General features: G+C 48.1%; 1 protein-coding gene across 4 annotated transcripts in view; it reads left to right on the plus strand.

The window, feature by feature from the left end:
- Positions 1 to 2,265: 2,265 nt before the first annotated feature.
- Pml (PML nuclear body scaffold) overlaps positions 2,266 to 27,378 on the plus strand; it is a 29,528-nt gene continuing 4,415 nt past the window's right edge. Inside the window, exons 1-8 of one of the 4 annotated variants that reach the window (XM_052188195.1) lie at positions 2,266 to 2,517; positions 4,260 to 4,723; positions 16,717 to 17,297; positions 18,673 to 18,806; positions 21,173 to 21,310; positions 21,689 to 21,947; positions 22,348 to 22,400; positions 23,086 to 26,352. In XM_052188195.1, coding sequence (XP_052044155.1) covers positions 2,389 to 2,517; positions 4,260 to 4,723; positions 16,717 to 17,297; positions 18,673 to 18,806; positions 21,173 to 21,310; positions 21,689 to 21,947; positions 22,348 to 22,400; positions 23,086 to 23,172 — 1,845 coding nt within the window. In that variant the 5' untranslated portion in view covers positions 2,266 to 2,388 and the 3' untranslated portion in view covers positions 23,173 to 26,352. Of the gene's footprint in view, positions 2,518 to 4,259; positions 4,724 to 16,716; positions 17,298 to 18,672; positions 18,807 to 21,172; positions 21,311 to 21,688; positions 21,948 to 22,347; positions 22,401 to 23,085; positions 26,353 to 27,378 lie in introns of those variants that run through there. The other 3 variants (XM_052188193.1, XM_052188194.1, XM_052188192.1) reach the window with 3 other exon arrangements.

Consider the following 27,378-nt stretch of genomic DNA (forward strand, 5'->3'; position numbering starts at 1 on the left):
TAATGTATGTGAGTACACTGTTAATGTCTTTAGACACACCAGAAAAGGGCATCGGATCCCCATTACAGATGGTTGTAAGCCACCATGTGGTTGCTGGGAATTGAACTCAGGACCTTTGGAAGAGCAGTTGGTGCTCTTAACTGCTGAACCATCTTTCCAGGACCCTAGGGACATTCTTTTAGTATCTCAAACTTCAATATGACAATCATTGATATTCTCTCTCTCTCTTTCTTTCTTTTCTTTTCTTTTCTTTTTTTTTTTTTTTTTTTTTTGGTGTTTTGGATTTTTTTTTTCCCCAAGACAGGGTTTCTCTGTATAGCCCCGGCTGTCCTGGAACTCACTCTTGTAGACCAGGCTGGCCTCAAACTCAGAAATTTGCCTGCCTCTGCCTCCCAGAGTGCTGGGATTACAGGTGTGCGCCACCACCGCCCGGCTGATATTCTCTTAATAGATGTTACATCACATAAGGAAATTAAGGAAAGAAAACACAAATAGTTGTACACAATATAAGTGAAACAACTTTCTACCACATTTGGATGATCTTAGTCTGATGGCCTAATTTGAAAGGCCCAGGGATACTGGTCAGCTTGGAGGTATGGCATAATTTCAAGGCCTCTCATAGTCTCTCACAGTCTCCAGGAGGTTGGGTCTCCCTTTAGCACCCACCTCACCCCAACTCTAAGCTTACAGAAGCAGGGGCCTGTCCCCATCCCATTCTAATCAGTTTGACATAGAAACAGAGAGTAGGAGAGATGCACACAGGGGGCAGAAAGTGACGTCAGAAGCCAAAGGCACTGGCCAGCGAGGGTGTCTGCAGGTGTGTTTTCCTCTCCCACTGGGTTCGGAATTGCATTTCGTTGGTTGAAAAGTTAACTTTCGCCTGGCAGTGGTAGTGCACGCCTTTAATCCCAGCACTTGGGAGGCAGAGGCAGATGGATTTCTGAGTTCGAGGCCAGCCTGGTTTACAGAGTGAGTTCCAGGACAGCCAGGGCTACACAGAGAAACCCTGTCTCGAAAAATCAAAAAAAAAAAAAAAAGAAGAAGAAGAAGAAAGAAAGAAAGAAAGAAAAGCTGACTTTCTATTAGAACATTACTAGAAAGTGAAGAGAAAGGAGTGCTCTCTTCACTCCTGCTGGCCAGTTCCCCACCCACCCTCACCCTTCCATCCATCCCTGACTCCCTGTTCTCTACCTCTACAGTGCACATTCACCAGACCTATTCAACACACCATCCTGTTCTGCCACCACTGTCCTTCCACTGACTCAGGTCTAACTCTGCCTCCCACAGTTACTTCTCATAGGCCAACTGCCTCAAGGTCATCTGAGAGACACACCCTTCACCAACTCTCTGATCATATATAGAACTGGTCCGTGTCTCACCTTATGATTAATCTCATCTTCTCTGGTATCACTTTGCAGGAGCCCCATCTCAGATCTGAAAATGGCCCTGTCTACTTCCCAGACTGGCTCTCTGTATCACACCTCCACCCCTTTCCTCTTTAACGTGTGTTTATCTCTCTTTAACGTGTCCGAGCAACTCTGAATCCCTGGTAATTTTCTACCTCATGCCCCATTCATTCTAAGCTGAGAGATACCTTTCCAGGCAAACCCATCCCAATACTGGGTCGAAGTCTTCATTTGGGGTGACTTCAAAGAGGAGTTTATTTCTCCCCATCCCAATACTGGGTCGAAGTCTTTATTTGGGGTGACTTCAAAGAGGAGTTTATTTCTCTACTTGGCTCTTTTTTTTCCTTTTAAAGATTTTTATTTATTTATTATATATATGTACACTGTAGCTGTCTTCAGACACACTAGAAGAGGGTATCCGATCTCATTACGGATGGTTGTGAGCCACCATATGGTTGCTGAGAATTGAACTCAAAGCCTCCGGAAAAGCAGTCAGTGCTATTAACCGCCGAGCCATCTCTCCAGCCCTCTACTTGGCTCTTAATTAGAAAGACACATAGCTGTGAAGTGAGTTGAATAGCTCACAGACAGGGAAATGCCTCTCTGCCAGTCAACTCGGTATCCCTCCTGGCGTGAATGCTGCGTACGGGGCAGGGTCTTTCCTTGTAGAGCAGTCAAGCTCGCGATCGCTCTGCTACAGAGCCGTGCCAGCATGCCGGACTTGTTTACTTGCATGTTTGGTTAACCTTTCTGGCTCTACCAAAGTTGCTTCCCTAACTCCCGGTCTTTCAGTTAACTTTAGAAGGGAAACTACAGATTCCCAGCCTCTCAGCCCCTAGACCCGCCCAGCCCTGTCTCACTTCCTATCCGGAGGCGGGCCCTCCGCGGGCACCCTCCCGCGGCTCAGTTTTCGGGCTGAAGTCTGGGAAGCATCTCCCGCCCTCACAGACCCAATCCAGAAATCGAAACTGAAACGGTCTCCATGCAGAAGGCTCCTGCACCCCCTGGATCTCCTTGTCAACAACCAGACTCTGCCCTGACTCCCACACCCACCATGCCTCCCCCAGAGGAGCCCACCGAAGACGGTGAACACAGCCAAAGCCCTGCGGAGGTACTACTGGGTTAAGGGATGAAGGGCTAATAGGGGTTTTTATTCGTTTACTTTGGTGGAGAAGTTGAGAATGGAGAATGTCGTTATAGAGAAGTGAGTTAGTGTCCTAAAGAGACACCCTCCTGGCTGGACAGGGATAGAACTGATAGTAGTGTAAAATAGGAAAGGATGAGTTACCTGAGTTACCGTAGCCCTGGGGATAGTGGGTTTGCAACTCCTACTTCCTGAAACCTTGCCGTTTAGGTCCTACCTTAGGTGAAAGACCTGGGAGGAAGCCTGGTCAGGTGTCTTATTTGACCTGGCCTGGAGCTAAAGGCATGTCCCAGACATGGCAAAAGGCATAGTTCCAGGAGCGATTGCACTTGGGATGTGGGGACTGGAGGAGAATGACAAGTTCCAGGCCAGCCTAGTCAAGACCGCTGAAGGCATCACAGCAAGACCTTTTTCAAAACAAACAAACAAACAAACAAACAAAAAACCCCAAAACCTGGCTCAGCCCAGAGTGCCTGCTAAGACCAACATGATTCTCTCTTTTGATTTTTATAGATTTATTTTATGTTCATGAGGTTTAGGGACTCTTTTGTTTGTTTGTTTGTTTGTTTGTTTGTTTAATCTTTGCTCACGGGGTCTCACTTTGTAGCCTTGGCTGGACTGGAGCTTGCTTTGTAAAGCAGACTGGCCTCACGATCATAGAGACTACCTGTCTCTGCCGCCTGAGCTCTAGGATTAATGTGTGTAACGCCAGGCTCGTGTGTCTTTTCCTAAAGGAGCCTAGTTCATGGTTCTCCTGGAAGGATTGCCTCAACCTTCCATAATTAACCCCGGAAGGAACTACCTCCATCCCATTATTCTTTATTCATTTTTTCCCTTCACAAACGCACAAAAAAAGGCCACATTGCCCTAACTTTTTATTATTAGCATTATATAGTTAAGGATTAAAAATACTAGTTGACATTAGTGGGTACTTTTCATGTGCCAGGTACCATATTGGTGCCAGGTACCAGGAACCGTTTACACAACAGTTCTACCTTCTATATCTATGAACTAACTGTTCTTATTATTTTGTATGACTGGAATTGCACAATATTTCTCATCTTATGACAGGCATATTTCACTTACCATAATGTCTTCGAGGCTCAACCATGTTGTTGAATGTATCAGAATTTAATTCCTTTTTAAGGGTGAATAATATTTCATTACATTCACAGACACATTTTGTTTATGCATTCATGTGCTAATGGACAGTTGGATTACTGTGACTTTTGTGGTAGTGTTGCTAGGCACATTAGTATATAATTATATGCTTGGATTTTTTTTTTTTTTTTAGTTCTTTTGAGCATATGTGAAAAGTAAAAGTCCAGGTCATTTGGTAGTTTAAGTCTAACTTTTTGAGGCCCATCCCGCCAATTGACTTAAGCACTTTATATGAAGTTGATTCTTTTCCAGTTGAGTCCCTTAAATGCAAAGATGTATCCTATCTTGTATCCCAGAACCTACTAGTGAGTCTAATGATAAGTAGATGAGTGCCCAGTAAACTGTACATTGAGAGCTGCAAGGCTCTCAGTGCGAGGAGTAAATGAGGAACTGGGGTGCTGATAAGCTGGGACATGATCCTGTCACTCCCTGGAATGGAATGTGAGGTCCTACCCATTCCAGCCACAAGCTGAAGGGATGGGTGGCTTGTGGAGGGGACAGGACTTCCGGGCTTTCTGTAGGCCTCACTTCTCTCCTTGACTCACCAGCAAGCCTTCAATGAGGAATTTCAGTTTCTGCTGTGCCCGGGCTGCCAGGCCCAAGCCAAATGCCCCAAACTTCTGCCTTGCCTGCACACGTTGTGCTCCGGATGCCTGGAGGCGCCTGGCCTGCAGTGCCCCATCTGCCAGGCCCCGGGCTCGGCAGGTGCTAATGTGGAGGCCCTGGATAACGTCTTCTTCGAGAGCCTGCAGCGGCGCCTGGCGGTATTCCGGCAGATCGTGGACGCACGGGCTGCGTGCACCCGCTGCAAAGAGTTGGCTGACTTCTGGTGCTTCGAGTGTGAGCAGCTCATGTGCGGCAAGTGCTTCGATGCACACCAGTGGTTCCTCAAACACGAGGCCCGGCCCCTGGCCGAGCTCCGCGACAGCTCGGTGAGCGAATTCCTCGACAGCACGAGAAAGTCCAATATCTTCTGCTCCAATTCCAACCACCGCACCCCTGCGCAGACCAGGTAAGTGGGGCATCCTAGAGTCGGGGTGAGAGCTTCAGGGAACTGTCACTCAAACTGGGTCCACTGACTTGCAGTCGTTTCTAATGCCCCTCTGAAACTGAAATGTGTATGTGTGTGTGTGTGTATATATGTATACACACACACACACACACACACACACACATATATGGCTGCAGAGTCATCCTTGCACGCCTTACCTAGTTTTTTTCAGAGTGCCATTGCAAGTGAAATGTAAAAACTGTAGGTTTTAGTACTTGTCACCACAAACTTTAGATGTCTTAAGAGTGGATTTTTTCCTTCAGAGGCCCCAGTAAGGCTGGATGTTATCATTGGGGCGGGAAAATAGTGTTTGAAAAGTTGAAACTATAGCATCGGGGAGTGCTATCTGAAAATGACTATGTCAAAAGAACTAGGAAAGTCGCTTATAATATATTTGTTAAGCAGCAAATTTTCTATTTATATAGGGAATATATGTATATGGCTCACAAACAAAATTTATACTAAATAAAAGAGAGTGCCATCTCCATTCCATTCCCATATGCTTAGTTCTCAAGACTTTCCCGCCATTCAGAGGCTAGCTGCCATTTGTTGTGATTATAAAAAGACGAAGGGTATAAGACTATGTTCTATGGGGTGCATGGTGAGGTATGGGGGAGAGGGGTGCCTTGGTGGGCCCATGCCAAGGCATCCTCTCCCCCTGAGGGACCAGCCACACGACAATATAGTAATAGCGTTTATTCAGGGTGTGGGGAGGGGAGTTAAGAGGGTAGTAGAGGCAGAGAAAGGCAGAGAGAGAGAGGGAGTAGAGAAGTAGAGGCTGGCCATGACCACGTAGAGAGAGGGGGGAGGGGAAGGGGGAGGGGGGGAAGAGAAGAGCCCAGGAGGGCAAGAGAAGCAAGTGGGAAGCAGGAGTAAGAGAGTAAGGGGGGGGGGGGGGGACAAGCAGCACCCCCTATAGAGGGCCAGGCCTACCTGGCTGTTGCCAGGCAACTCTGAGGAGGAGCATACCTGGCTGTTACCAGGTAACCGTGGGGTGGTTAGACACAATCCTAACACCATTGCTAATTTGGAATGCTTCTTTTAAGTTTCTTTGTGAATAAAATGCAGGTCTGGTAACCTTATCAGGGCTTGTTTCCACCCTTTTAGCAAATAAGGTAGTGTATGATAAAGGAATTTTTGGCCACTCAGAAGTATATTGCTTGCATAGGAACTAGTAGTTTTTGAGGAATCAGTGGGAACAGAGACAGGTTCCTCTTTTGGGACCTCTGACCTCTAGAAGCTTGCTTTCTGGCAGATTCCCACCAGTAGTCCTGCCCCACCCCCACCCCATTCCTCCATGGTGCAAGTAAAGAGCCTATGGCTCTCTTTATTGGCCCTGGTGTTTTCCCTCCTTTGTGACTTGCCTGTTTGGTGCCTTCTTCTCTTTGCTTTGAGGAGTTCTTACAGGGCCCTCTGTGAGAATCTGTTGTGGTACTATTTCACTTGGTTTGTAGTATCATATTTAAAATAACTCTTTAGTTTTAGGGTATCAAATGTGTCGGTCCCTCTCTTATAGCGAATGACTTTGAATCAGTCCAAGGAAGAGCTCACACCTATGTATAAAATAATCTCTTAATATGATCTTTGGTCTTTTAGTATGGTGAATTAAAGTCAATGTCTTTTCTTTGAACTAGATTTTGGATCCTAGGAGGAAAAACTCAACTCGGATCATGATATATTATTAATTTTGTAACCCGATCTGGGTTACATTTTGAACTATTTTAATTAGGCTACTCTCTGAAACAATAATTATAATCAATTTCTAATGTAGTTTGTGTGGGTTTTGCATTAGGTTTTCCTGTCTGCCTTATACTTTATACTCTTTCATTTGAAATCTTTCATTTCTTTGAGCATGATAATCCATCATAATAAAGGAGATGTTTGTCCCCCCGTCCCCCCCCACACGTGAACGCTAAGCCAGGATACTCATAAGTCAGGGTGCCTTCAATACTTAGCATTGGGATGGCAGAGGGAGGCAGATTTTTGTGAGTTTGAGGACACTAGTCTACATAGCAAGTTACAGACCAACCAGCACTATATAGTGAGACTCTGCCTTTAAACAAATTACTTATAATGCTAACAAATATAAATACTGTGTAAATAATTTTTATACTTTTTATACTTTAATATTTGGGAATAATGAAAAAGTCTGTACAGGTACAATATAGACTGCATGTGTATGTGCATGTATGCATCCGCACTTGAGTGCACATACAAATGCATGTGTGTGCTCACGTATGTAGAGGCCAGGGGACAATTTTGGCTGTTGTTCCTTTGCCATCATTTTTGTTTTTTGTTTGGTTTTGTTTTTAAACTGGAGGTTATGAAAAAACTTGTTTTTTTTTTTTCATCAACCTCATTGCCATAAATAACCCACAATTTGCCTCTGGCCACAAGTCAAAATAAACCACCCTGGGCTTTGTCTTTGAGCTGACAAGTACCTCATGCTGGGGAGTGGCACAAGAACTGGCTTTAACCTGGGGTTAGAGTCTGCCTTCAGATGCTTGGCATTTGATCACCATGCCTGTGGTGTGGGTCGTTTCATGGTTGTCACGCCTGGTGATTTCTGTTAAGTGTTATGGATTCAGCCTCGCCCTCTTGGGAACCTGTGGCAACCAGCAGGGTACAGTTACGGTCCTGCAGTGACAAGGTGGGAGCCAGTCTTACTAACCATCCTATTGTGTTTTCACAGTGACTCTGACTACACTGCCTCTTTCGTTGTGTTCCCTTGACACTGTCACCTGCTTGGGACGCTAGTGTGGGCAGAAGGAGGAAGGAAGGCACATCGGTCTAGATTGTAGAAAACCACCTGCCCAGCCTGAACAGACAGGGAGAAGCTTCTGAGAGGGTGTCATATTGACTCAAATTAGCAGTGCCCCGTGGAAGGAAAGAGAAAGACCAAAAGGAGGCGGCTTGTGTGCAAGGCAGAGAGAGTCTAGGGCTTCCTAGAGTCTGAGAGCCTTCGAAATTGCTCTTTACAGGTACAGGAAAAGTGAGCTGGGTTTGTAAGAAGTATTTTTTTCCCTTTTATGATTTTTCGAGACAATGTTTCTTTGTTTAGCCCTGGCTGTCCTGGAGCAGGCTCTGTAGATTGTTCAGCCTGGCCTTGAACTCACAGAGATCCTCTTGCCTCTGCCTCCGAGGGCTGGGATTAAAGGTGTGAGCCGCTACGCCCAGTGTAGTTATGATTTTATTCCACTTTCCAGAACCTTGAACCTGCTCAGCTTGCTCTTTGTCCTCATGTACACAGGCATGACCTGTTGTTGAATAGCTGTAGAGCGCTAGTGAGACAGACTTCACTGTTGGAAACTCACTGCTTGAACTCGTGGCTAGGTCCTCTCCTGCACTCTGTCTCAAGTGGGCAGTGTCGGCAGCTCCAAGGTCAACATTTATTCACTTAGCTGCATTCTTATCTCTGTTTTACTCCTGTTCATAAAGATTTTGACAGGACATATTACCATATGTTGGGTGTATTCAGAAACTAAAGTGTTGGATCTGGAGGGAAAAGGAAATCCCTTAGGAAATCGAGGTCTGCAAGAGGTGGGTGGGGGAGGGGGGCTTGGAGAGACTGGCTCTCACACTGTCAGAGCTCGGAAGGACCTGGAGGCTCACCTGAGAGGCCTTCTACCCATGAATGATAGGGATCTGGGGCTCTTTGTCTCTGGAGATCAGAGCTTAAAGTTTGGTGGGCTGGGGTGAGGGAATTCATCCAGGGCCATCGACGTTTATGGGCAGATACTATAGCCATATAGAGAAAACGGAAGATTTGTTAATCAAATTAAAGACGTGTGTGGGATGGAAAACCCTGGGGAAAGTCTTCCAGATGAGAAGCTGGAGTGGTTGGTAAAAGGTGACAAGCCAGCTCCAGGCAAGAACTAGTGACATACGGCAGCAAAGCCATGACAAAGCCTGGAAGAGTTGATTGCTGTTGAAGGGGGATGTGCCGATGGCTCTGTTTAGCATTGAGACTGTAGTGGGGCTAGCAGGTGCCAGAGGCACAAACTTGAAGGAGACTCCCTTGCTTGGCCTAAATTAACCCTCTGGGAGAATCTACCACAAGTTTGCATGCTGGGTGCCTAGCGGCCACTTCCTTCCCAACCCTGCCTGTCCCCACCCTACATACCCACCCACCCACACCCTGTGCAATTTTTAGTGCGTTGCTTCTTCTCGGGGCTCAGTGATGTTACTAAGATTGATTTCTGGGCAGGGAGGAGCACCGCCATGTGGCAGAACAGAGGCTGCTGCCAGCAGTCAGACGACATAACAGAAAAGATCGGACTCCTTTCTCCGTTTTTATATGCACTCACCCAGGAGACTTGTTTCAGACCCAGTAATAACCATGGTCCATGTGGTAGGATACTATGTGTATAAAAGAGATTCCCCTTGTGATGTTTCAGAGAAGAAACAAGGATTTTAAAATAACTCAAGGCAAGATTAGGGTTAGGGTGTAAGCCCCTGGAAAGGCTGCTCTCTCCTCTTCAGCAGTGGCTTTGGATATAGCTGCACAGCAGCAATGGGAGGTGAGACCTTGGCCAGTGTGGAAGAGTGGTTAACAGTGAGACTTAATGTTAATTAAGTTTATGAGTTAGGAATCAATGTTGAACCATAAAGTGAAACTAACTGGAACCGGATCTGTCTCTGTCTGTGCAGGCACCGAACAGTCCATTAGGGAGGGAACAGTTGACTTTGCTCTGGGCACTGAAACAGCTATTGCCAAGCAGATGAGAATTGGAGTCTGACTTTGATCCAAAGGCTGTGCTAGGTCCACACAGTGTGGTGCTCCCTGGCAAGGAACCTAGGCCCCCGGAGACGGCTTCAGATAAGGTACCCGGCAGTTAGAAGGGGCGGGGGGAGGATATTGTATCTGATTGTGAGGAAGATTAAGGGAACCTTGATAAAGGAGTCAGTCTTTAAATCATACTTCAGAGAAGTATGTTGAGTTCTGTGAGTTTCATGGAAAACAGTTTGTAAAAACGATCAAGAAATGTTTAGTTAGCTTCTGGAGTGTAAAATGGTTAATAGCCCACTTAAGCCAGGAAGGTGATCTGGCTCAGGCCTGACCTAGGCCCGGTTATACACACCTAGATCCTGCCACCCAGACGGCTTTGTATTTCTGTGGCCTGGCTTTCTGCCAAGGCCACTCCATTTGCCAAAGGCTCTCTCCTCAGGGTTGCCAGAGGATTGCAGGCACTGCGGAGGGTGCATATAGCTAGCCTCGAGTCCTGGGGGTGTGTGGGGGGGTGGAGTGGAGTGGAACAGACAAGAAACTGTTGTGCGAATTCAAAGCTGAGTCTCAGTGTTATCTCCAGTGGGTCAAATTCTCTCCTTGAAAAGCTGCAGGGGCTGCTGGGGCCACTCAGCTTAACCTATGCTAAGTCCTTCTTTCTCAAAGCTCAAAGCTGTATCCTCCTCCAAAGGAAGTCTGATTCCATCCTGTTGGTCAGAAAGGGAAACACCTTTAATGTGTCTCTGAAAAATGGCTACTGCAAAGGAATCAAAGAAAATAAAGTGCCAGGTATGACGAGAAACTCGGGCAAAGGACAGGTTTGTGGCCGGCGTCATGGAAAGCACCCTGACTCCTTAGGAGTCCTTTCCTGTAGCGCTGCACGCAGAGTGGGGTGTTGTGATTTGATCCCACTTTCCTTCCTCCCGCCCATCTTCTGAAATGTTCCCTGCATCCCTGACCCTCAGCTAAGACCGTTTCCACTGCCCAGAGGAGACTGCAGTGGGAGGTTACAGGAGATAACCCAGGAGGGCAGTCCCACCCAGGGACAGAACAGGATGAAAGGTCCCTGACTGCAGAGGTTGGGCTCTCCTGCCCTGCCAGCCTGCAGCTAGCAGAAGGATCCTGCAGGTTGCTTATTTAGAACTCAGGCTGGTTTCCTTTTAGAACTGTACTATAAAAGAAAGCATGCTGCTAAAGCAATGTAGAGTTTCATTTTCCTTGAATTTAACAGAAAAACAAATTAGACTTGCCAACTTCAAAGTATGTTTAGGGGCTGAGGACGTAGCTCACTAGTAGAGTATCTACTAAATTGCATGAGTCCTGGGTTCAATTCCCAGTCACCAGAAAGGGGAGAAAGGATGGAAGGGAGGGAGAGAGGGAGGGAGGGAGGGAAGAAGGAAGGAAGATCACCCTTCCAAAAAGATTCCTCCAAGATTACCTATTTTAAACTTCAATGCCTAGACTTTAAAAAATTATTGGAGGGTCTAGGAAGATGGCCCAGTGGGTAAGAGCACTTGCTCTCAAGCCTAGTGACCTGAGTTGATCCCAGAGGCCTCATGGCAGAGAGAAGTGAGTCCTGCAAACTGTGTCCTCTGACCTACACAGACAGACAGACAGACAGACACACACACACACACACACACTTTATAAAAATCCTATCAAAGTCTTACAGTTTGTTTGTAGTGAAGCACTCCATCTCAGCACTAATGGACTCTCGGCTGTGTACGGTCTGTTGTAGTGATCAACCCAGGGTGGTTTGTATTAGCATGAGTCTCAGACTGGAGATGGGACTCAGGGCATGTGCTCTCTGCCTCTGAGATACAGGCTGTCGATGACCAGATTCTTTGTATTGGTTGAGCTCCTGACTGAAGGGATGTTGTCGGTATATATTTTCCTACAAGGAGGACTTTTGCGTTCCAAGTTGCTTGAGTCTCTTGGTTTCAAGAATATTCATAGCCGCTCTTATACTTGAGAGTTGTCTTAGCTAAAGTGTTCAGGGGTCACTCTCTCTTTCCTTCTGAATGTTGTACACACTGCTGCGTTTTATGCATCAGAGAAAACAGAGGTCTAAGGGAAAACTGATTTTATTTTTCTTTCTTCATTTGTGTGTGTAAGCGTGTGTGCAAATGTATGTGTGTTGGGGGGGTAAGCATGCTCAGACATGTATATTTGGAGGCCAGAGGTTAACACTGACTGTCTCCCTATCATCCCCTTTTAAAAAAATATTTATTTATTGTTATATCTAAGTACACTGTAGCTGTCTTCATGCACACCAGAAGAGGGCATTAGATATCATTTCAGACAGTTGTGAGCCATCATGTGGTTGCTGGGATTTGAACTCAGGACCTTCGGAAGAGCAGTCAGTGCTCTTAACCACTGAGCCATCTCTCCAGGCCCTAAGCTATCTTGATGGTGAACATGTTGTATCAAACTACTCTAGAACATGGACTCCATCTGTCTAAAACTTTCTGCTTATTTCAATGACATTTCCCTCCGTTACTCATTACTTGTTCTCCTCCTTTTCTTCCTTTTTTTTGCTTTGCTGACACAAATACCATACCTTTTACTTTATTATTTTTAAGTGTTTTCTTATTGATAACCTAACCATATCACCATGCTTTGAAGGGAACTTCCTTAACATCATTTGCATGGGTAACAAAGATTAAAGCTACCATATACAGGCAAAGCCATGTAATAATCATTTTTATAACTTATTTGATAATTCCAGAGTCACTTGTGTCTCATAGGGAATCACTGACTATTTTGTATGTCACCAAATTCTGTTAACATTTATTTGGTCATTGAATTTTGTAAAAATATTCCTGGCATAGCATATCTTATATTTTGAATATACTTTGCCAAAGTTGTTAAGATTAGCATGGTAATTTAAGATGGGCATAAATAAATGGCCGAGTTGGCTGTTTTATATGTTACTTATCGACTAGAGATGCATGCTACTATTATTATCTTAGTCTCTTACTGAATATCCACCCCACCCCACCCCCACCCCCTTAAAAAAACTCATGGCCTTAACTAATTTTTTGGATATTCTATTTTGCTATTTTGTTTGGTAGAAATAGAACAGGTTTAAGAAAAACAATACAATCACTATTATTGTCTATAGAATAAAGCTTGCCTTATCTTTTGTGTTCATGACTGTGTATGAACATGACTCTGTGTGTACATGACTCTGTATGTGTATATAACTCTATGTGTGCATGACCATGTGCGTGTATGCATGCTTGTGTGTGTGTATGTGTGCGACTGTGTGTACATGATTCTGTATGTGTGCATGACTGTGTGTGTGTATGTGTGCAAGCACATGACTATTTGCAGGACTGTGTATGTTTTTGTTGACTGGAACTTGATGTTACTATCTTCTCAGTAGCTCTCCACCATATTTTTTGAGACAGAGCTCACTAATTCAGCTAGACTGACAGGCTGCAAACTCCAGGAATCCACTTGTCTCTGCCTCCTCAGCACTGGGATTACTGATGTGAGCCATCGTAAGCATATTCTCTCCCCTCCCCCAACTCCTCCCAGATCTTCCTCTTCTCCCTCTCTCTCTCTTATGTATGTATGTATGTATGTATGTATGTATGTATGTATGTATATGTATATGCCTCCCTCTCCCTCTGACCTCCCTCCTTCCCCTACCCCTCTCCTGCTATCCTCCCCCCTTCCCCTTCCCCTACTACCCCTCTCCCGCTGTCCTCCCCTTCCCCTACCCCTCTCCCTCTGTCCTCCCCTTCCCCTTCCCCTACTCCTCTTCCTCTGTCCTCCCCCCTTCCCCTTCTCCTACCCCTCTCCCGCTGTCCTCCCCCCTTCCCCTTCCCCTACCCCTCTCCCGCTGTCCTCCCCCCTTCCCCTTCCCCTACCCCTCTCCCTCTGTCCTCCCCCCTTCCCCTTCCCCTACCCCTCTCCCTCTGTCCTCCCCCCTTCCCCTACCCCTCTCCCTCTGTCCTCCCCCTTCCCCTTCCCCTACCCCTCTCCCGCTGTCCTCCCCCCTTCCCCTTCCCCTACCCCTCTCCCGCTGTCCTCCCCCCTTCCCCTTTCCCTACCCCTCTCCCTCTGCTTTCTCTCTCACTTGCTCAATTCTGATCTAATTTAGTCATTTTTGCTGAACAATTTCTTGTTGGCTCAGTAGTGTTTTAGTTCATTCTTTTGCATATTTGGAGCAAATAACTGTCCTTTTGCCCTTCTGGAGACTCAGCTGTCTGCCTTGACTGAATCTCGGTTCTTGGCCCAGGCCTCCCTGTGTTGGTGCTCATCTTACCTCGGCCTTGTTCATGGTCCCAGGCACATAGTATGTGCTCAATGAGTGTCCCGCAGATGAAGAGGAAGAAATCACTTGGCTCAACAGATCATTCCTGGGTCTAGATGGCAGCCCCTTGAGGGATTACCCCGATTCCAGGTGTACCCTTAGCCCTCTCAGAGAATTAGAGGCTTTGGAAGTTCAGTGACCTCCTGCAAATGGCATGGACCCAAGGTCAGGCCTTTATCCACACAGCCTTCCCTCTGCTCCATCGCCATTTGCCTCAGTCAGGCGCTACCTCTCTGGCTAACAGAACTCTGTACTTAGATCAGACTCCCACGGCTGGGAGAGCTGCATGCTTGGGAATTCTGTCATGCAGAACACAGACACACACACACACACACACAGAGTCATGCACACACACACAGAATCATGTACACACACATAGTCATACACAGACACAAGCATGCATACATGCACATGGTCATTCTGTCGCCACTCCCGAACTCTCTGGGAATCCAGTGTCTGAGGCAGCACTGAGACATCGTCACTTTGAGTGACCTGGGAGGTTGAGAGCTGGTGAGGCTGAGGACCAGGGTCCGACCAGCAGCTCTCTGTTGACAGTTTCAGGTCATGCTGGTTTTACTAAGTTAGGCCAAAATGACACCAGAAAGACCTTTCCCCAGATCTCAAGTGAGCGTTTCCTTAGCATCAGGGGTAAGAGTCACTTGTAGAATATCTCTGGAGAAGTAACTGGAAGTACTTTCCTCTAACAAGCAACAGGCTTTACCGTGGTTAAGAGCTTGGCCCGAGGTTGCTCCCTGGTTTCTGTGTCCTATTGCTGCGCTAACAATTACCACAAGCTCAGGGATTTAAAACAATACAGTTCCCTTATCTTGTCCAGATATCTGAAATGGTTCTGAGACTAAATCAAAGTTCCAGCCGAGCTTGGCTCCCTTGGCAGACTCCCGGGCAGAATCTGTTCTCTCCGTTCTGTGCTGCCCCTATATCTCAGTACATGTTCCCGTCCATCTCCAAGGCCAGGAAGAGAGCAAGAGCATCAGTCCAGCCACTGCTCCCAGGTCCTCTCTCGACCCCCACCTCTTCTTCCTCCTGGTATAACTCTTGATAACACTCAGATAACTCAGAACAATCTCTCAATCTTAAAATTCTTTTAAAACATTTTAAAAGACTTTTTATTTATTTATTTAGTTAGCTTATGTGTTTCGCCTGCATGCATGTATGTGCACCACATGTGTACTTGGGGCCGACAGAGGTTGGTCCCAAGAAGAGAACATCAGATCTTCTGGAACTGGAGTTTCAGACTGTTGTGAGCCACAGTGTAGGTCCTGGAAATCAAACTGGGGACCTCTGCAAGAGTACCAAGTGCTCTAAACTGCTGAGCCATCTCTGCAGCTCCTACAATCTCATGATTCTTAATTAATCACACATGAATTGTCCCTTGACTTTGTAACATACTTAAAAACTAGATAGAATGATTACAATAGATGCTGTGAAAGTCTCTGTTAGCCAATATGTATAGTAAATTGACTAGTAAAAATTATATATATTTACATGTATTCATGGCCTCACATTATTAATTAATATTACATGCATAAAATATTGAGAGAGATATACATTCATTAATCTAGCAGTCTATTATTTGTACTATATTTCATAGATATTTTTCATATTATTTGTACTATATTTCATTTATTAGGCTGCTTACCATGGGTGTTATGTTATTAAATGACTGTTCATATCAAATAGTAAGAGAGGAAAGGAAGAAAGAAAATGCACAGACAGGAAATCATGGGAGTGTTTGGTTAAAGGAAGCCTGTTGAACTAAACAGTTGTCTGTGAAGCTGTAATGGAGCTATTAAAAAGAATACATTAGGAGCCCTGGAGAGATGGCTCAGCAGTTAAGAGCACTGACTGCCCTTCCAGAAGTTCTGAGTTCAATTCCCAGCAACCACATGATAGCTTACAGCGGTCTGTAGTGAGATCTGATGCCCTCTTCTGGTGTATCTGAAGACAGTTACAGTGTTCTTATATATAATAAATACATCTTAAAAAAAAAAAAGAATGCATTAGGTTTGTCCCTATGACCTAAAGGGATGTCCTGAATGAAAGATTAGAGAAGGAAGCTACCAGGTGATTGTACTTTGATACTTATTTATTTATTTTAAACATTATTTATTTAATGTATATGAATACACTGTAGCTGACTTCAGACACACCAAAAGCGAGCATCAGATACCATTACAGATAGATGGTTGTGAGCCATCATGTGGTTGCTGGGAATTGAACTCAGGACCTCTGGAAGAGCAGTCAGTGCTCTTAACTGCCGAGCCATCTCTCCAGCCCCGATTTTTATTTTTTAAAATTAAACATTAGCTTTCTGCATTTTTAAGCTATAAGTCTTGGCTTTTTCATCTGTGAAAGAGAATGATGAAAGTATTCGACCAGCGTGGCATGTATGTCAGGTACTTTGGAGTTTGGATGTGGAAGAAGCCACACCATATTCAACTAGAGCCTAAGTGGGCAGAGTAGGGTCAGAGCTGGGATTAGGGGATGTTAAGAAGTGGTGGGAAGTGGTTATTTCTCTTGTATGTATCTGCATTGCTGCAGTGGTGGAGGAATCGTGGCTGTTGTAGTTTTTTAATACGTATTTCATTATGTATGTATGTATGTATGTATGTACAGCACATGTGGGTGCACATGTGCTATAGCACACATGTAGAGCTCAGAGGACAGCTTGTAGAAGATTGTTGTCTCCGTCCACCATATAGGTTTCGGAGATCCAGCTCAGGTTGTCAGACTTGGCTGTTGAGCACCTTTACTTGTTGAACCATCTCTTTTTACTGTCTAGTATTTTATGGATAGATCCGGTACTAATAACCAAATCTATAGACACTGACTGGGGAAAAGCAAAAACCGAGAAACAGTATGTTTGGTCTTATGTCTCTGCAGCATCTACTGCCGAGGCTGTTCCAAGCCTCTGTGTTGCTCATGTGCGATCCTGGACCGCAGCCACAACCATCTCCAGTGCGATATTGGTGAGGAGATCCAGCAGCGGCATGAGGAGCTGGGCACCATGACACAGGCTCTGGAGGAGCAGGGCCGACTCTTCGACAGTGCCCATGCACAGATGCGCTCAGCCATAGGCCAGCTGGACGACGCACGCGCAGACATTGAGAAGCAGATCCGCGCACGCGTGCGCCAGGTGGTAGAATATGCGCAGGCTCAGGAGCGTGAGCTGCTCGAGGCAGTGAATGTCCGCTACCAGCGCGACTACCAGGAAATAGCTGGCCAGCTGGGCTGCCTGGAAGCTGTGCTGCAGCGCATCCGCACTAGTGGGGCACTGGTCAAAAGGATGAAGCTCTACGCCTCCGACCAGGAGGTGCTGGATATGCACACCTTTCTGCGCAAGGCACTCTGTGGCTTGCGTCAGGAGGAGCCCCAGAACCACAAAGTCCGGCTGCTCACCAGCGGCTTCGAGGAGTTCAAGTTGTGCCTGCAGGACCTCATCTCCTGCATCACCCAGAGGACAAGTAAGGGTTGAGGCCATACTCATAGGCAGTTAGTTTGTCATTTAAAGGCCCCATGCTTCATTGCTGCCCCCAGGGGAAGGCAAAGCAGAAAAGATGATTTCCATTTGATAGATGAAAGTATCAGGTCTGAGGATTCAGGGGACAGAATAAGAGGAGACGCTGATCTGGTGTGGCAGGCACCTGGAGGAGGCGTGACTTTGTGAGCCTTGGGGAACAGGTGGAAACTGAGAAGCTGAGAACCAGATGTGGTATCATTGCAGCCCACTCTTGGCATCAGCCTCCTATGCCCAGGAAAAGAGAAGTCAGCTGGTCTGTAAGGTTAGGACAGGAGAGGAGGATGCTCAGAAAACCTATAGCTGTGAGGCATTTGGTCAGTCACTGAAAGGAAGAATTCCCCTAGAACAAAGCAGCCATCTGCCAGCCTCTAGGTCTAGAGCCTCTGTTACTGGGCTTTTATGATGTACAGATGTGGCGGGCCAGTTCCTGACCTCAAGTTCTGTTTTGTCCAACTGGGAGAGGATCCTGGGCCCCATGGCTTGGCTCTGAATCAGTCCAGGAGCTGTGTCCCGAGTGAGGGGGTGGCGTCAAGTGGCCTTCCAGACAAAGACCACGAGTGCACATTTACACCTTCAGAGTGTTTGCCGAAATCTTTAAGCTGGGACTTTAGTTCTAAGCAGCTGTGCCCCGTTTGGCTCCAGGCAGGTTCCAAGGATAGAAGAGCTCCCTTAGGACTGTCAGCCATTTTCTGGGGCTGGCATAGGTGGATTTCCACTGATAAGCACATGAGCCTTGGCTTATAAAGCAATGGTCCAGTATGCACTCACTGATACGTGGATATTAGCCTAGAAACTTTGAATACCCAAGACATAATCCACATATTAAATGATGTCCAAAAAGAATGGAGGAGTGGCCCCTGGTTCTAGAAAGACTCAGTGCAAGAGTATAGGGGAATTCTAGAACAGGGAAGCAGGAAGGGGTAGATGGAGGAGCAGGGGGAGGGAAGAGGACTTATATGACTTGCGGGGAGTGGGGACCCAGAAAGGGGGAAACCATTTAAAATGTAAATAAAAAGATACATCAATAAAAAAGAAAGAAAGAAATAGTCCTAGAATAGAGATAGACTTATATCATCTCCATGTAGGCAGTGAATGGTTCCTGGAGATGCAAAGATGTGCACTTGGGGGTTAGAACCAAAGGTATCACCCAGTGCTACTGCCTCCCCAACTCCCACCCCATTCTATTGGGTTCATTCCTATAGCAGTCAGCTCCAGTCCCCCCACGCCCCCGTGGGGGGTATGCTCAATAATGAATACCCAAGAAAAGCATCCCACCTAAGAATTCTTATGAGAGTGCTCTTTGTTTTGCTTTCCCCCAGATGCAGCTACAGCTAGGAGAGCCAGCCCAGAGGCAGCCAGCACTCACCCAGAGGCAGCCAGCACTCACCCAGAGGCAGCCAGCACTCACCCAGAGGCAGCCAGAACTCCTGAGGACTCGATTGACCTTGAGCAGGTGAGTGGGGTGAGTGAGGAGAGGTGGTGGGGTACAGCAGGCAAATGCTTGGGAGTTTTGATGTCCTAGACTAGAGGGAGAGTGCTAGACTAGAGGGAGAGTGCCCTAGAGAGGACAGCAGGTGGCTGGGCTGGAGCTCTCAGGAGGACAGGGTCAAGGAAGGGTTGGCTGTCTGGTGCAAGGTTCCTAAGTGCCCGACGGGCTCTTGATGGGCCATGAGCCGGGTTAGGAGGGATCAGGCCCAGGGGTGGGCAGGCAGTGAATGTAGAGAGTATAATAAACAATGGCCCTGTTGGATGTGACACAGGCTACATCTGAAGCTCACATGCACTGTCAACCATTTTCTGGGGCTGGCATAGGTGGATTTCCACAGCTACGCACATGGTTTTTGGATTTAAGGCTAGGAGTCAGAACTCAATCCTACAGATTCCAAGACCATCATATACGTAAAAAACTAGTTTCTCAGGGTTGGAAAACACCCCCATGTTGTCATTCCCTCTGCCGTATCCTTGACTTTTATGCACATCCTTTGGGACCAGGAAGTCATTGGTTCTGGAGGTGGTACTTCCTGTTCTGATTGCTCAGACTGACCCCTTCTCAGGAGAAATGCACGGGCATTCTTTCCATTCTCTTAGTCAACACTCACGGGCATGGCTCCCCTGCAGCAGCACCTGGTGAGCGCTCCAGGTTCCTTCCTGCGCCTGGTGTCTTCCCCCCAGTCCCCAGCTTGGTCACTCTGTTGTGTGTGGATGCATGTCAAGATGTGGGTCCAGGACCAGGCAGATCTTCTGGTGGGCAGCAAGGGTATTCAGCCTTTCTAGCTTTGCTCTGGGGCAAGCCATGGGAAAGAGATTGCTGTAGATTACAGCATGGGGAAAGGCTTCTTGGGGGAGGCAGGACGTTTGAGAAATTTAGAGCTACAAAGCTCTAAATGGAGTCTAAAGCCTCTGGCAGGGATGTAGTTAAGACCCAAAGAGATTCTGCCTTGCAGTAGTTTGAACTTAACCTTGGGCAGTGGGCTTTTCCACAAAACTTCTTCATTTTCACCGTGGTTGTCATGTGGGGGCTGAGGCTAGGACTCAGGAAAGAAGTGGGTAGCAGTGTGTGGGAGCAAAGGTCATATACGACTGAAATATGGCCGCATAGCCAGTGCTGTCAGAGGCAGCTTGGGCTGACACAGCACTGCCCTCCCTCGCCCCCCACACACCTACTGTCGTCTGCTTCTTCAATGCTGGTGAGTGTTGTGTTGAGGGAACAGAGGCAGAGGCAGCCAGCCTTGCCAGCAACTAAAGAGCCATAATGACAAAGATAAGATGGTTCAACTTCCTACTCCTGTTCTGAAGATGGAATACCTAGGGCTCTGGTGCTCTACCACTGAGCTTCCTGCCCAGCCCCAGGTAGAGTTTGCAATTGAACATCTACCTTTAGTACTTTTGAGGTAGTACCTAGGAGTCGAACTGGTAAGCCATGTTCATTAAAAAAAAAAAAAGATTTATTTAATTTTACGTATATGAATGTTTCTCTTGCATGTGAGTGTACCATATGTGTGCAGTACCTGCAGAGGCCAGAAGAGGGTGTCGGATCCCCCTAAACCTGGGGTTACAGATGGTTATGAGCTGTCGCGTGGGTTCTGGGAACTGAACCCGGTTCCTTTTGCAAGAGAAAGCAATGCTCTTAACCGCTGAGCCATCTCTCCAGCTCCCGTTTCACTGTTTGAAGAGCTGCCCTGCTTCACTTAGAGATAGAGACACAAAACCCTGAGCACCAACTCCGACATGGAATAGTGATAACTAGTGTTGCATTCGTTAGCCACCCTCGCTCATCACCCTCACTGCTGGGTCTCTGTAAGTCCCAGGTCCTCTTCTAGGCAAGTGGAAGGCCTTCAGCAAGTGTTATTATTCTGTTTTATGGAGGGAGACTAAGGCCCAGTGAGTTGTAAGTAATTCCAACTTGTGTAGCAGCTACTAGGTAAAGAGAAGACTCCGGGGTAAGGTAAGCTCCTAGGAGCCTGGCCGCTGAGGTCCTGACTGCTGCAACTCTGTCACTGCCAAGGGCTGTGCCACTTTCAACAGCAAGCAGCTTGTCTCTAGAGGCATGCAAGCTAGGCCGGTTGTCAAGCATGTTCTGAGGAACCGGGCACCATGGTCCCTGAGGTGTCTTCCTGCCCTGTCAAGACACGTGCAGATTGAAGTGGTGCCTGGGTACCAGCAACCCAAGGTCAGAAGGAGGTGACATCATGGAGGGTTTGGAAAGAATCACTTGCCCCAGTGAGCTCTTCGGATGGGACCGAGAAGCTTACACCTGAGGCAGGTTGTAGGCCCAGGCTCGCTGGTCATTTCTAACTTTCTTATTACCTGGTTTTACAGCCCAAAGAAATGCAGAGGGTCCAGGCTCAGGCCCTGGAGCTGTCTAAGACCCAGCCTGTGGCTATGGTAAAGACAGTGCCTGGAGCACACCCTGTACCAGTGTATGCCTTCTCTATGAAAGGCCGCACCTACAGAGAGGTAAGCCCCTCTTCAGTCCTGCGTCAATCTAAAAGGCTTAGACTCCCGCCTACAGTGAGGTGTAATTGGATAAGAATCTGGGCCTTCCTAAGGTCTTTATTTGCTCCACATTCTCCATTGCTCTCAGATGCTCCCCTAAGGAAGCTTGAAATAACCTTGAGCCACTCTCAGCCCGGCTGAGATGCTGAGACTGTTGGTCAGTGGCCAAGACCAGTGTGCATGGCGACCTGAGAGAGCCTCCTGTTTGCAGAGACATGCTCAGCATGGCCCAAAGAACAAGGGTGAAAACATGCCACAAACTCCTGGCACTCAACTCAGTGTCTCAGCCCAGTAGTCCCAGAGGCACCAGAGTCACCCCTCTAACTCCCCACTCTTCAGGAGGCTTCTCAGACTGTTGGCCCCATGAAGAGGAAGTGCTGCCGCAAAGATTGCTCCAGGAAGATCATCAAGATAGAGTCCACAGAAGAGAATGAAGACAGGTTGTCTACAAGCTCCCCTGAGCAGACCAGGCCCAGCACTTCCAAGGCCACCTCCCCTCCCCTTCTGGATGGGACTTCCAGCCCTGAGAGCACCATCCCTGAAAAAGAGACCCTCCTGCCCATCAACAATCATGTTACCAGCAACACAGGGGAAACAGGTAGGAGGATTAGGTGGGGAACACTCATTAGGACTGCCATGCTGCCCTCGGACATCTGGAATGCCCCAGGCCCTACCTCCACATTCTGATCCCACCTGGGCACTCAAAGCCACCAGGACTCCCCTGCCTGAGTTGCTCTTAGCAGCTATTGAGTATGGCACCGGTAGTTTACCCTGTACTTGCTATGATTCCAGTGTGGGACACCCGAGGGGCAAAACTGCCAGTGCCAGTCTCTGTGCTCTGGAGACATTCACACTCCATCTCCTCCTCACACACACAGGGCAGGGCATCCATCCTCCCCAGCCCATTGGCTTACAAGGATTCTCCTGGATGTCTCACCTCAGCCAGTGGACATCCCAGGAAGGATTTAATGCTGCCACCCCACCCCTCTCCATTTCAGAGGAGCGAATCGTGGTGATCAGCAGCTCAGAGGACTCAGATGCCGAGAATCTGGTGAGTAACTCGGAGTTCAGCCTAGGACTTCTGCCTCCTTTTGTTCAAGGTTCCAGAGGTCACAACCACAGCTGGTGACTCTCGGGCTCACCTGGCACCTGGGAAATTTCCCAGAAGGCTAAGCTGTACTGAGGACAGTCTGCATGCACTAGCTGCGTGCTTGTTGCATCCTGGCCCTCTTACTGCTCCTGACAAGAACACCTCTGCAGTGCTTTCCGGGCTGCTTGCTCCAGGCCCTGGCTATCCTCTGAAATATCTTCTTGATCTAGAAACTTCTCTAGAACTTCTCTAGAGCTTCCTTGTGTGTTTTCAATCTGCTAAGTACTCCATGAGATTGCTGGACAAGAGCTCATTCCCTGGTTAATCAATGAGCCGGGCATTGTGGTGACACACACCTTTAATTCAACACTTGGGAGTCAGAGGCAGGTATGGATCTCTGAGTTCAAGGTGGCCAGCCCAGTCTACAGTCTACAGAGTGAGTTCCAGGACAGCCCAGCCAGGACTATGTAGAAGATTCTGACTGAAAAACAACAACAAAGTCAGTCAATGGAGGTTAGTGATAGGTCGAGTGTGCCCATGGGTGACAAATAATGGACAAGGGATGTCTTATTTACTTTTCTATTGCTGGGGAGAGACACCAGTGCAAAGGCATCTTAGAGCAGAAAGAGCTTATTTAGCTTTGTAGTTTCAGAGGGTCGGTCCATGGTCAGCAGGGAGCTTGGCAGCAGGCAGCATGCATGGTGTGGAGCCAGAGCCGAGAATTTACATCTGATCCACAAACACAAGTTACAGAGAGAGCTGCTAACTGGGAATGACATAGACTATTGAAACCTCAAAGTCCACTACTAGTGGCCCACCTACTCCAACCAGGCCACGCCCCCCAATCCTTCCCAAACAGTTCTACCAACCGGGGTCCGGTGATTCAAGCATGGGAGCTTATGAGGAACATTCTCATTCAAACCACCACAGAAGCCCTATGCAAGCTTTTACTTCATGTTAGAAAACTTCTTTGAAGGCATCTGATAATGAAACCAGTGACTCTTCTGTACCTGGAGGCATGTCATCAGAGACTGTGTTGTTACATGTCCAGGGAAAGCAAAGCATGAGGAGAGTAAGAGGTTAGACTGGAGGACCCTACGGTCCCCAAGCTCACAGCCTGAGATTCCATGTTGGAGCGTGTACAGAGTGTGTGCAGAACCCTCATTACCAGCACACACCTCCCTGCTGAGCACCTGCAGAACCTCCCACCTACATTGGACCGCCCACCCCAGCAGGACCTGCAGTCTGCACCGAGGCACCTGCCACCCACCGATTGATCCCACTGAGCAAGCTCTGACTCTGATGCTTCCCTCCAGCCTCCCACTTGCCCGAAGTATGCTGCCGTCCTCTGTCAGATCTGCATGTTCTCACACAAAGCAAGGAGAGCTACCTGCCTTCACCACACCCTTGGTAGCCTGTCCTCCAGGGGTCCTGTACCCCGACAACAGGCCTCCTCTTGTAGTTTAGGCCACTGCTCCTGACACCACAGGGCTTCCCAGGTGTCCTGCTGACGCCCACACACAGAGGGGCATCAGCACACTCTGCTGCATGCACAGAACCTTCTAGTCCCTTGGTTGCTCCCCCGGGGCTCCCCCAGGTTTCACCAGTGGCTTTGCAACTTACCTTTCCCCCTTGCTTCTCCGTGGCTTCTCAGCCCAATGCTTCTTCCATGGGTGTCACTCAGGAAGCAGGTCCCCCACTCCAGAGATTCTAACAAAGCCCCCATGGAGGATCCCCAAGTTCAAAGCCCTGAAGTCTTTGAAATTTCAGTATCACCATACTACCCAACCAAGAGGCCACATGTCTACCAGTCCAGGCGTGGGCCCTCTATCTGCTGGGCCTCTGAGAACCCGAGTTCTTCTTCCTCCATGGTGTGGCCACCGCATCTCACTCCACAGTCTTATGGCCAGATATCCCTGCCCGTGAATGCAGAGATTCTGACCATCCCAAAGCCTGGCAGGTATGACTGCTCAATAAATACTTTTCGGTAATTTCCATTGTGAACCCTTTTTCCCATGGCCATCAGATCCCGTGCGGGAGCTTCCCTGCGGGGCCGTTTGTCTTCTCCCAGAATGGAACTTAGCTCTTCTCAGGGGAAGGCCATGACTTTCTTCCTTCCACACTATGAGAATCCAAAGTAGGCAGGGCGAGGCCTCTACTATTACAGTCTATCCCTGGTGGCTTTGAGGTCCAATTCTTAGTGTCTCAGACATCTGCCCACATCCCTTCTCGTGGAGAAAAGATAGGGCCTCCCCCCCACATCCCCCAGATTTCTTCTTCCCCTTCATGTCTTGTTTTCTTCCTGATTGGTTTCAACTCCCACCATCTGACCGCTCCTTGGCAAGTCAAGGATCTTCAGCCCGTTAGTCACGTCAGCTGACAACCAACCGCATGACCCACACCATGTGCCTCGACACCATCTCTGAATGGACTGCTCGGATTCAGACCACACAGCCTTATGTTTTGTGAGCTCTCAAATCTGCCATCAACCCCTACCAGCTCTCCCTTCTTCAAGCTTCATCTCTTAGAGATCTGCTGGTAGAAACAACCACAGGAAGATCCTGGGCCGGGTTGACTCTCTGCTGCCCCCTGGAGACATGTTAGAGAAAAGCCACACAAGAAGGCAAAGATCTAAAGACTTCTGATCTCCTGTTCTCATTTGGCTCCTCGGGGACAGTTCTTCTCTGAGCTTCATCCTGATCCTCCCTCTAACCTGTTGACTGTACCTTCTGCTCCTGGGAGGAAACAGAAGCCCTTTTGGCAGTGTGGGAATCGTGGGCATCTGCTACCTAATTACAGATTTGCCTGCTGTTGGCACGTCCCTTCATCTGCCACTTCTGCCTGGTTGGCGGGGGAGTCTGTCTGCCTCTAAGACCCACACCTGAGTCCTGGCCCAGTCCCTGCCCTGTGAGAAGCCTCACTCTTGTCTCCTGCTCACCCTCTGTGTCCTCTGATTCATCCACTTTCTTCTTGCCAATCACTGCCCACTCCTGCTTCCCCGTTGGCCTATGTTTTCCATCCCACTTTCTGCATCTCCTCACCATGCCGATACCCTCTACCTGTTGATACCAGGGAAGCTCTAGGCCTCTCGGCACCGTGGTCCCAGATAGTCCATAGCATTCTTGACCAAGGTTGGCCTCTCCCAGAAGTCTGTTTCTCTTTGCATTTCTGGGTGCTCCATTCCAGGTCTCCTTGCTCTTGTAAAGGCTGGCATTCTGGCTTTGGTTCTGGGCCTCTTTCCTGTGTATTGTGTACAGTGTCTGGGTAAGGACAGCCCGTTCTGACTGGTTACTGTCTAGAAGGAACTGATGCCCGTGCTTGCTCCTGCCTGCTAGAGTAGAATGCCAGGGCCTCCCAGCAGCTTTGCCCAGAAGCCCCATGTGCACTGTGCCCACTGTCCCTGACTCTCCCCTTGGATTACACTCTACCCTCTGCAGAGGTGCTGCCGAGGGCAGGGCACCCCTTGTAACTGTTTCTCACCTGTAGCCAACATTTAGTCCTTGCCTTTCCGTTGTTGCCTATAGTCCTTGTTACCTGGGTGTTCCTTTCTATCTCATCATCTTTGATAATGCTCAAGCTACTGGCCCCGGATGGAACTGGAAACCTAGGAAGGAACAGTGGAGGAAAGTATTCCAGCGGTTTCCCTGGACATTGTTCATGGCTGAGCTCAGGAGATGCCACGAGCGCTGTAGCAGGTGGGGAGAGGACAATGAGATCCAACCGTCAGTGGGTTAGCAGCATCTCCAAGAGAGGAGGGACATGCACACTTCAGGTTAGGAAGAGGTGACCATTGCTCACGGTGCAGAGCAAGCCTGGGGGGCAGAAGAGTCCATTGCTTCAGTGTATATATGTAAAAACTAACCGTTAGAGAAGTCCCAAATTTAAAAATAAACTGAACCCTTCATGTCTTTCACTCCTGTTTTCCAGGACCCTTCCAAACCCCTGAGGCTCTATAGCATACCTTCCTATAAATAGCCACTTGGCAGGTTGGAGGGACAGACTGCCTTCCAGGGTACCCATCCCTTTCTCCTCTCTGTAGGGCCTTTGTTTTGCTTTATAATGAGGGGCTGTCCTATAGTGTTGTCCTGCTGAAATATCACTTTTCCAAATGAGATAGTAGGGGTAGACCTCAGCATGGCCCGCATCTATGTCAGTTACAAGTCTTCCCTGTCCCAGAGGAGAGACTGCACAAGGAGGAATGTTTCGGAAGAGCTCATCTTGCTGGCTGAGGCAGCAGGGTCTCAGATGTGGAGAGATGTCAAGTCCTAGTCTCTTGTAGAGTCCATGGCAGGAAAGCTGTGCTTAAGCCCTGGAAAGGTGGGTGGGCCCCGCACCTAGCCAGGGCCACTGCTGGAAGAGTCTTGAAGCAGAAAAGAGAAGTATTCTCGCTCATTTTTGTGACAGATGACCAGAGACCTTGCCAGTATCAGGACCCAGCAGGAATGGGGGTGGGGGAGAACAGCCTGTGGCAGGCCCAGCAGTGATGATTGGCAGAGGAAGGGAGGCCCAGGAAGAGCAGCAGCTGGTGCAGAGATGCCACCATGGTGCTGACGAGCATGCATATCAGAGAATGTGAGGCGGGTGCTTGGCTGAGGAGGTAGGAACTGTGCGCCTAAGAGCAGTGCTACCTGCAGAAGGGCTGGAGCGGCAGGCAGAAGTGTCCTAGCAGCCCATCACATGGCCTGGTTTGCTGGTCTGGATGCCCTGTGTGCCCTTCCTGTAGACTCTTGTCTTTAGAGATGCCCTGCTTAAACGGTCCATTACTACCAAGCCGGTTTGAGACTTAAGAGAAGAGGCAAACGAGGAGTTTGCTGATGGCTGACTTAAGTACATGGTGTTCCAGTGAGACCAACCTCTGCCGTAGTGCACGGCAATTCCTGGGGGTTGAGGGCGAGTGTGGGCTAAAGGACAGACCTGGCCTTTCCTCCAGCCACAGCTT

This window comes from Apodemus sylvaticus, chromosome 7 (genome assembly GCF_947179515.1).
Source record: "Apodemus sylvaticus chromosome 7, mApoSyl1.1, whole genome shotgun sequence".
Classification (NCBI taxonomy): domain Eukaryota; kingdom Metazoa; phylum Chordata; class Mammalia; order Rodentia; family Muridae; genus Apodemus; species Apodemus sylvaticus.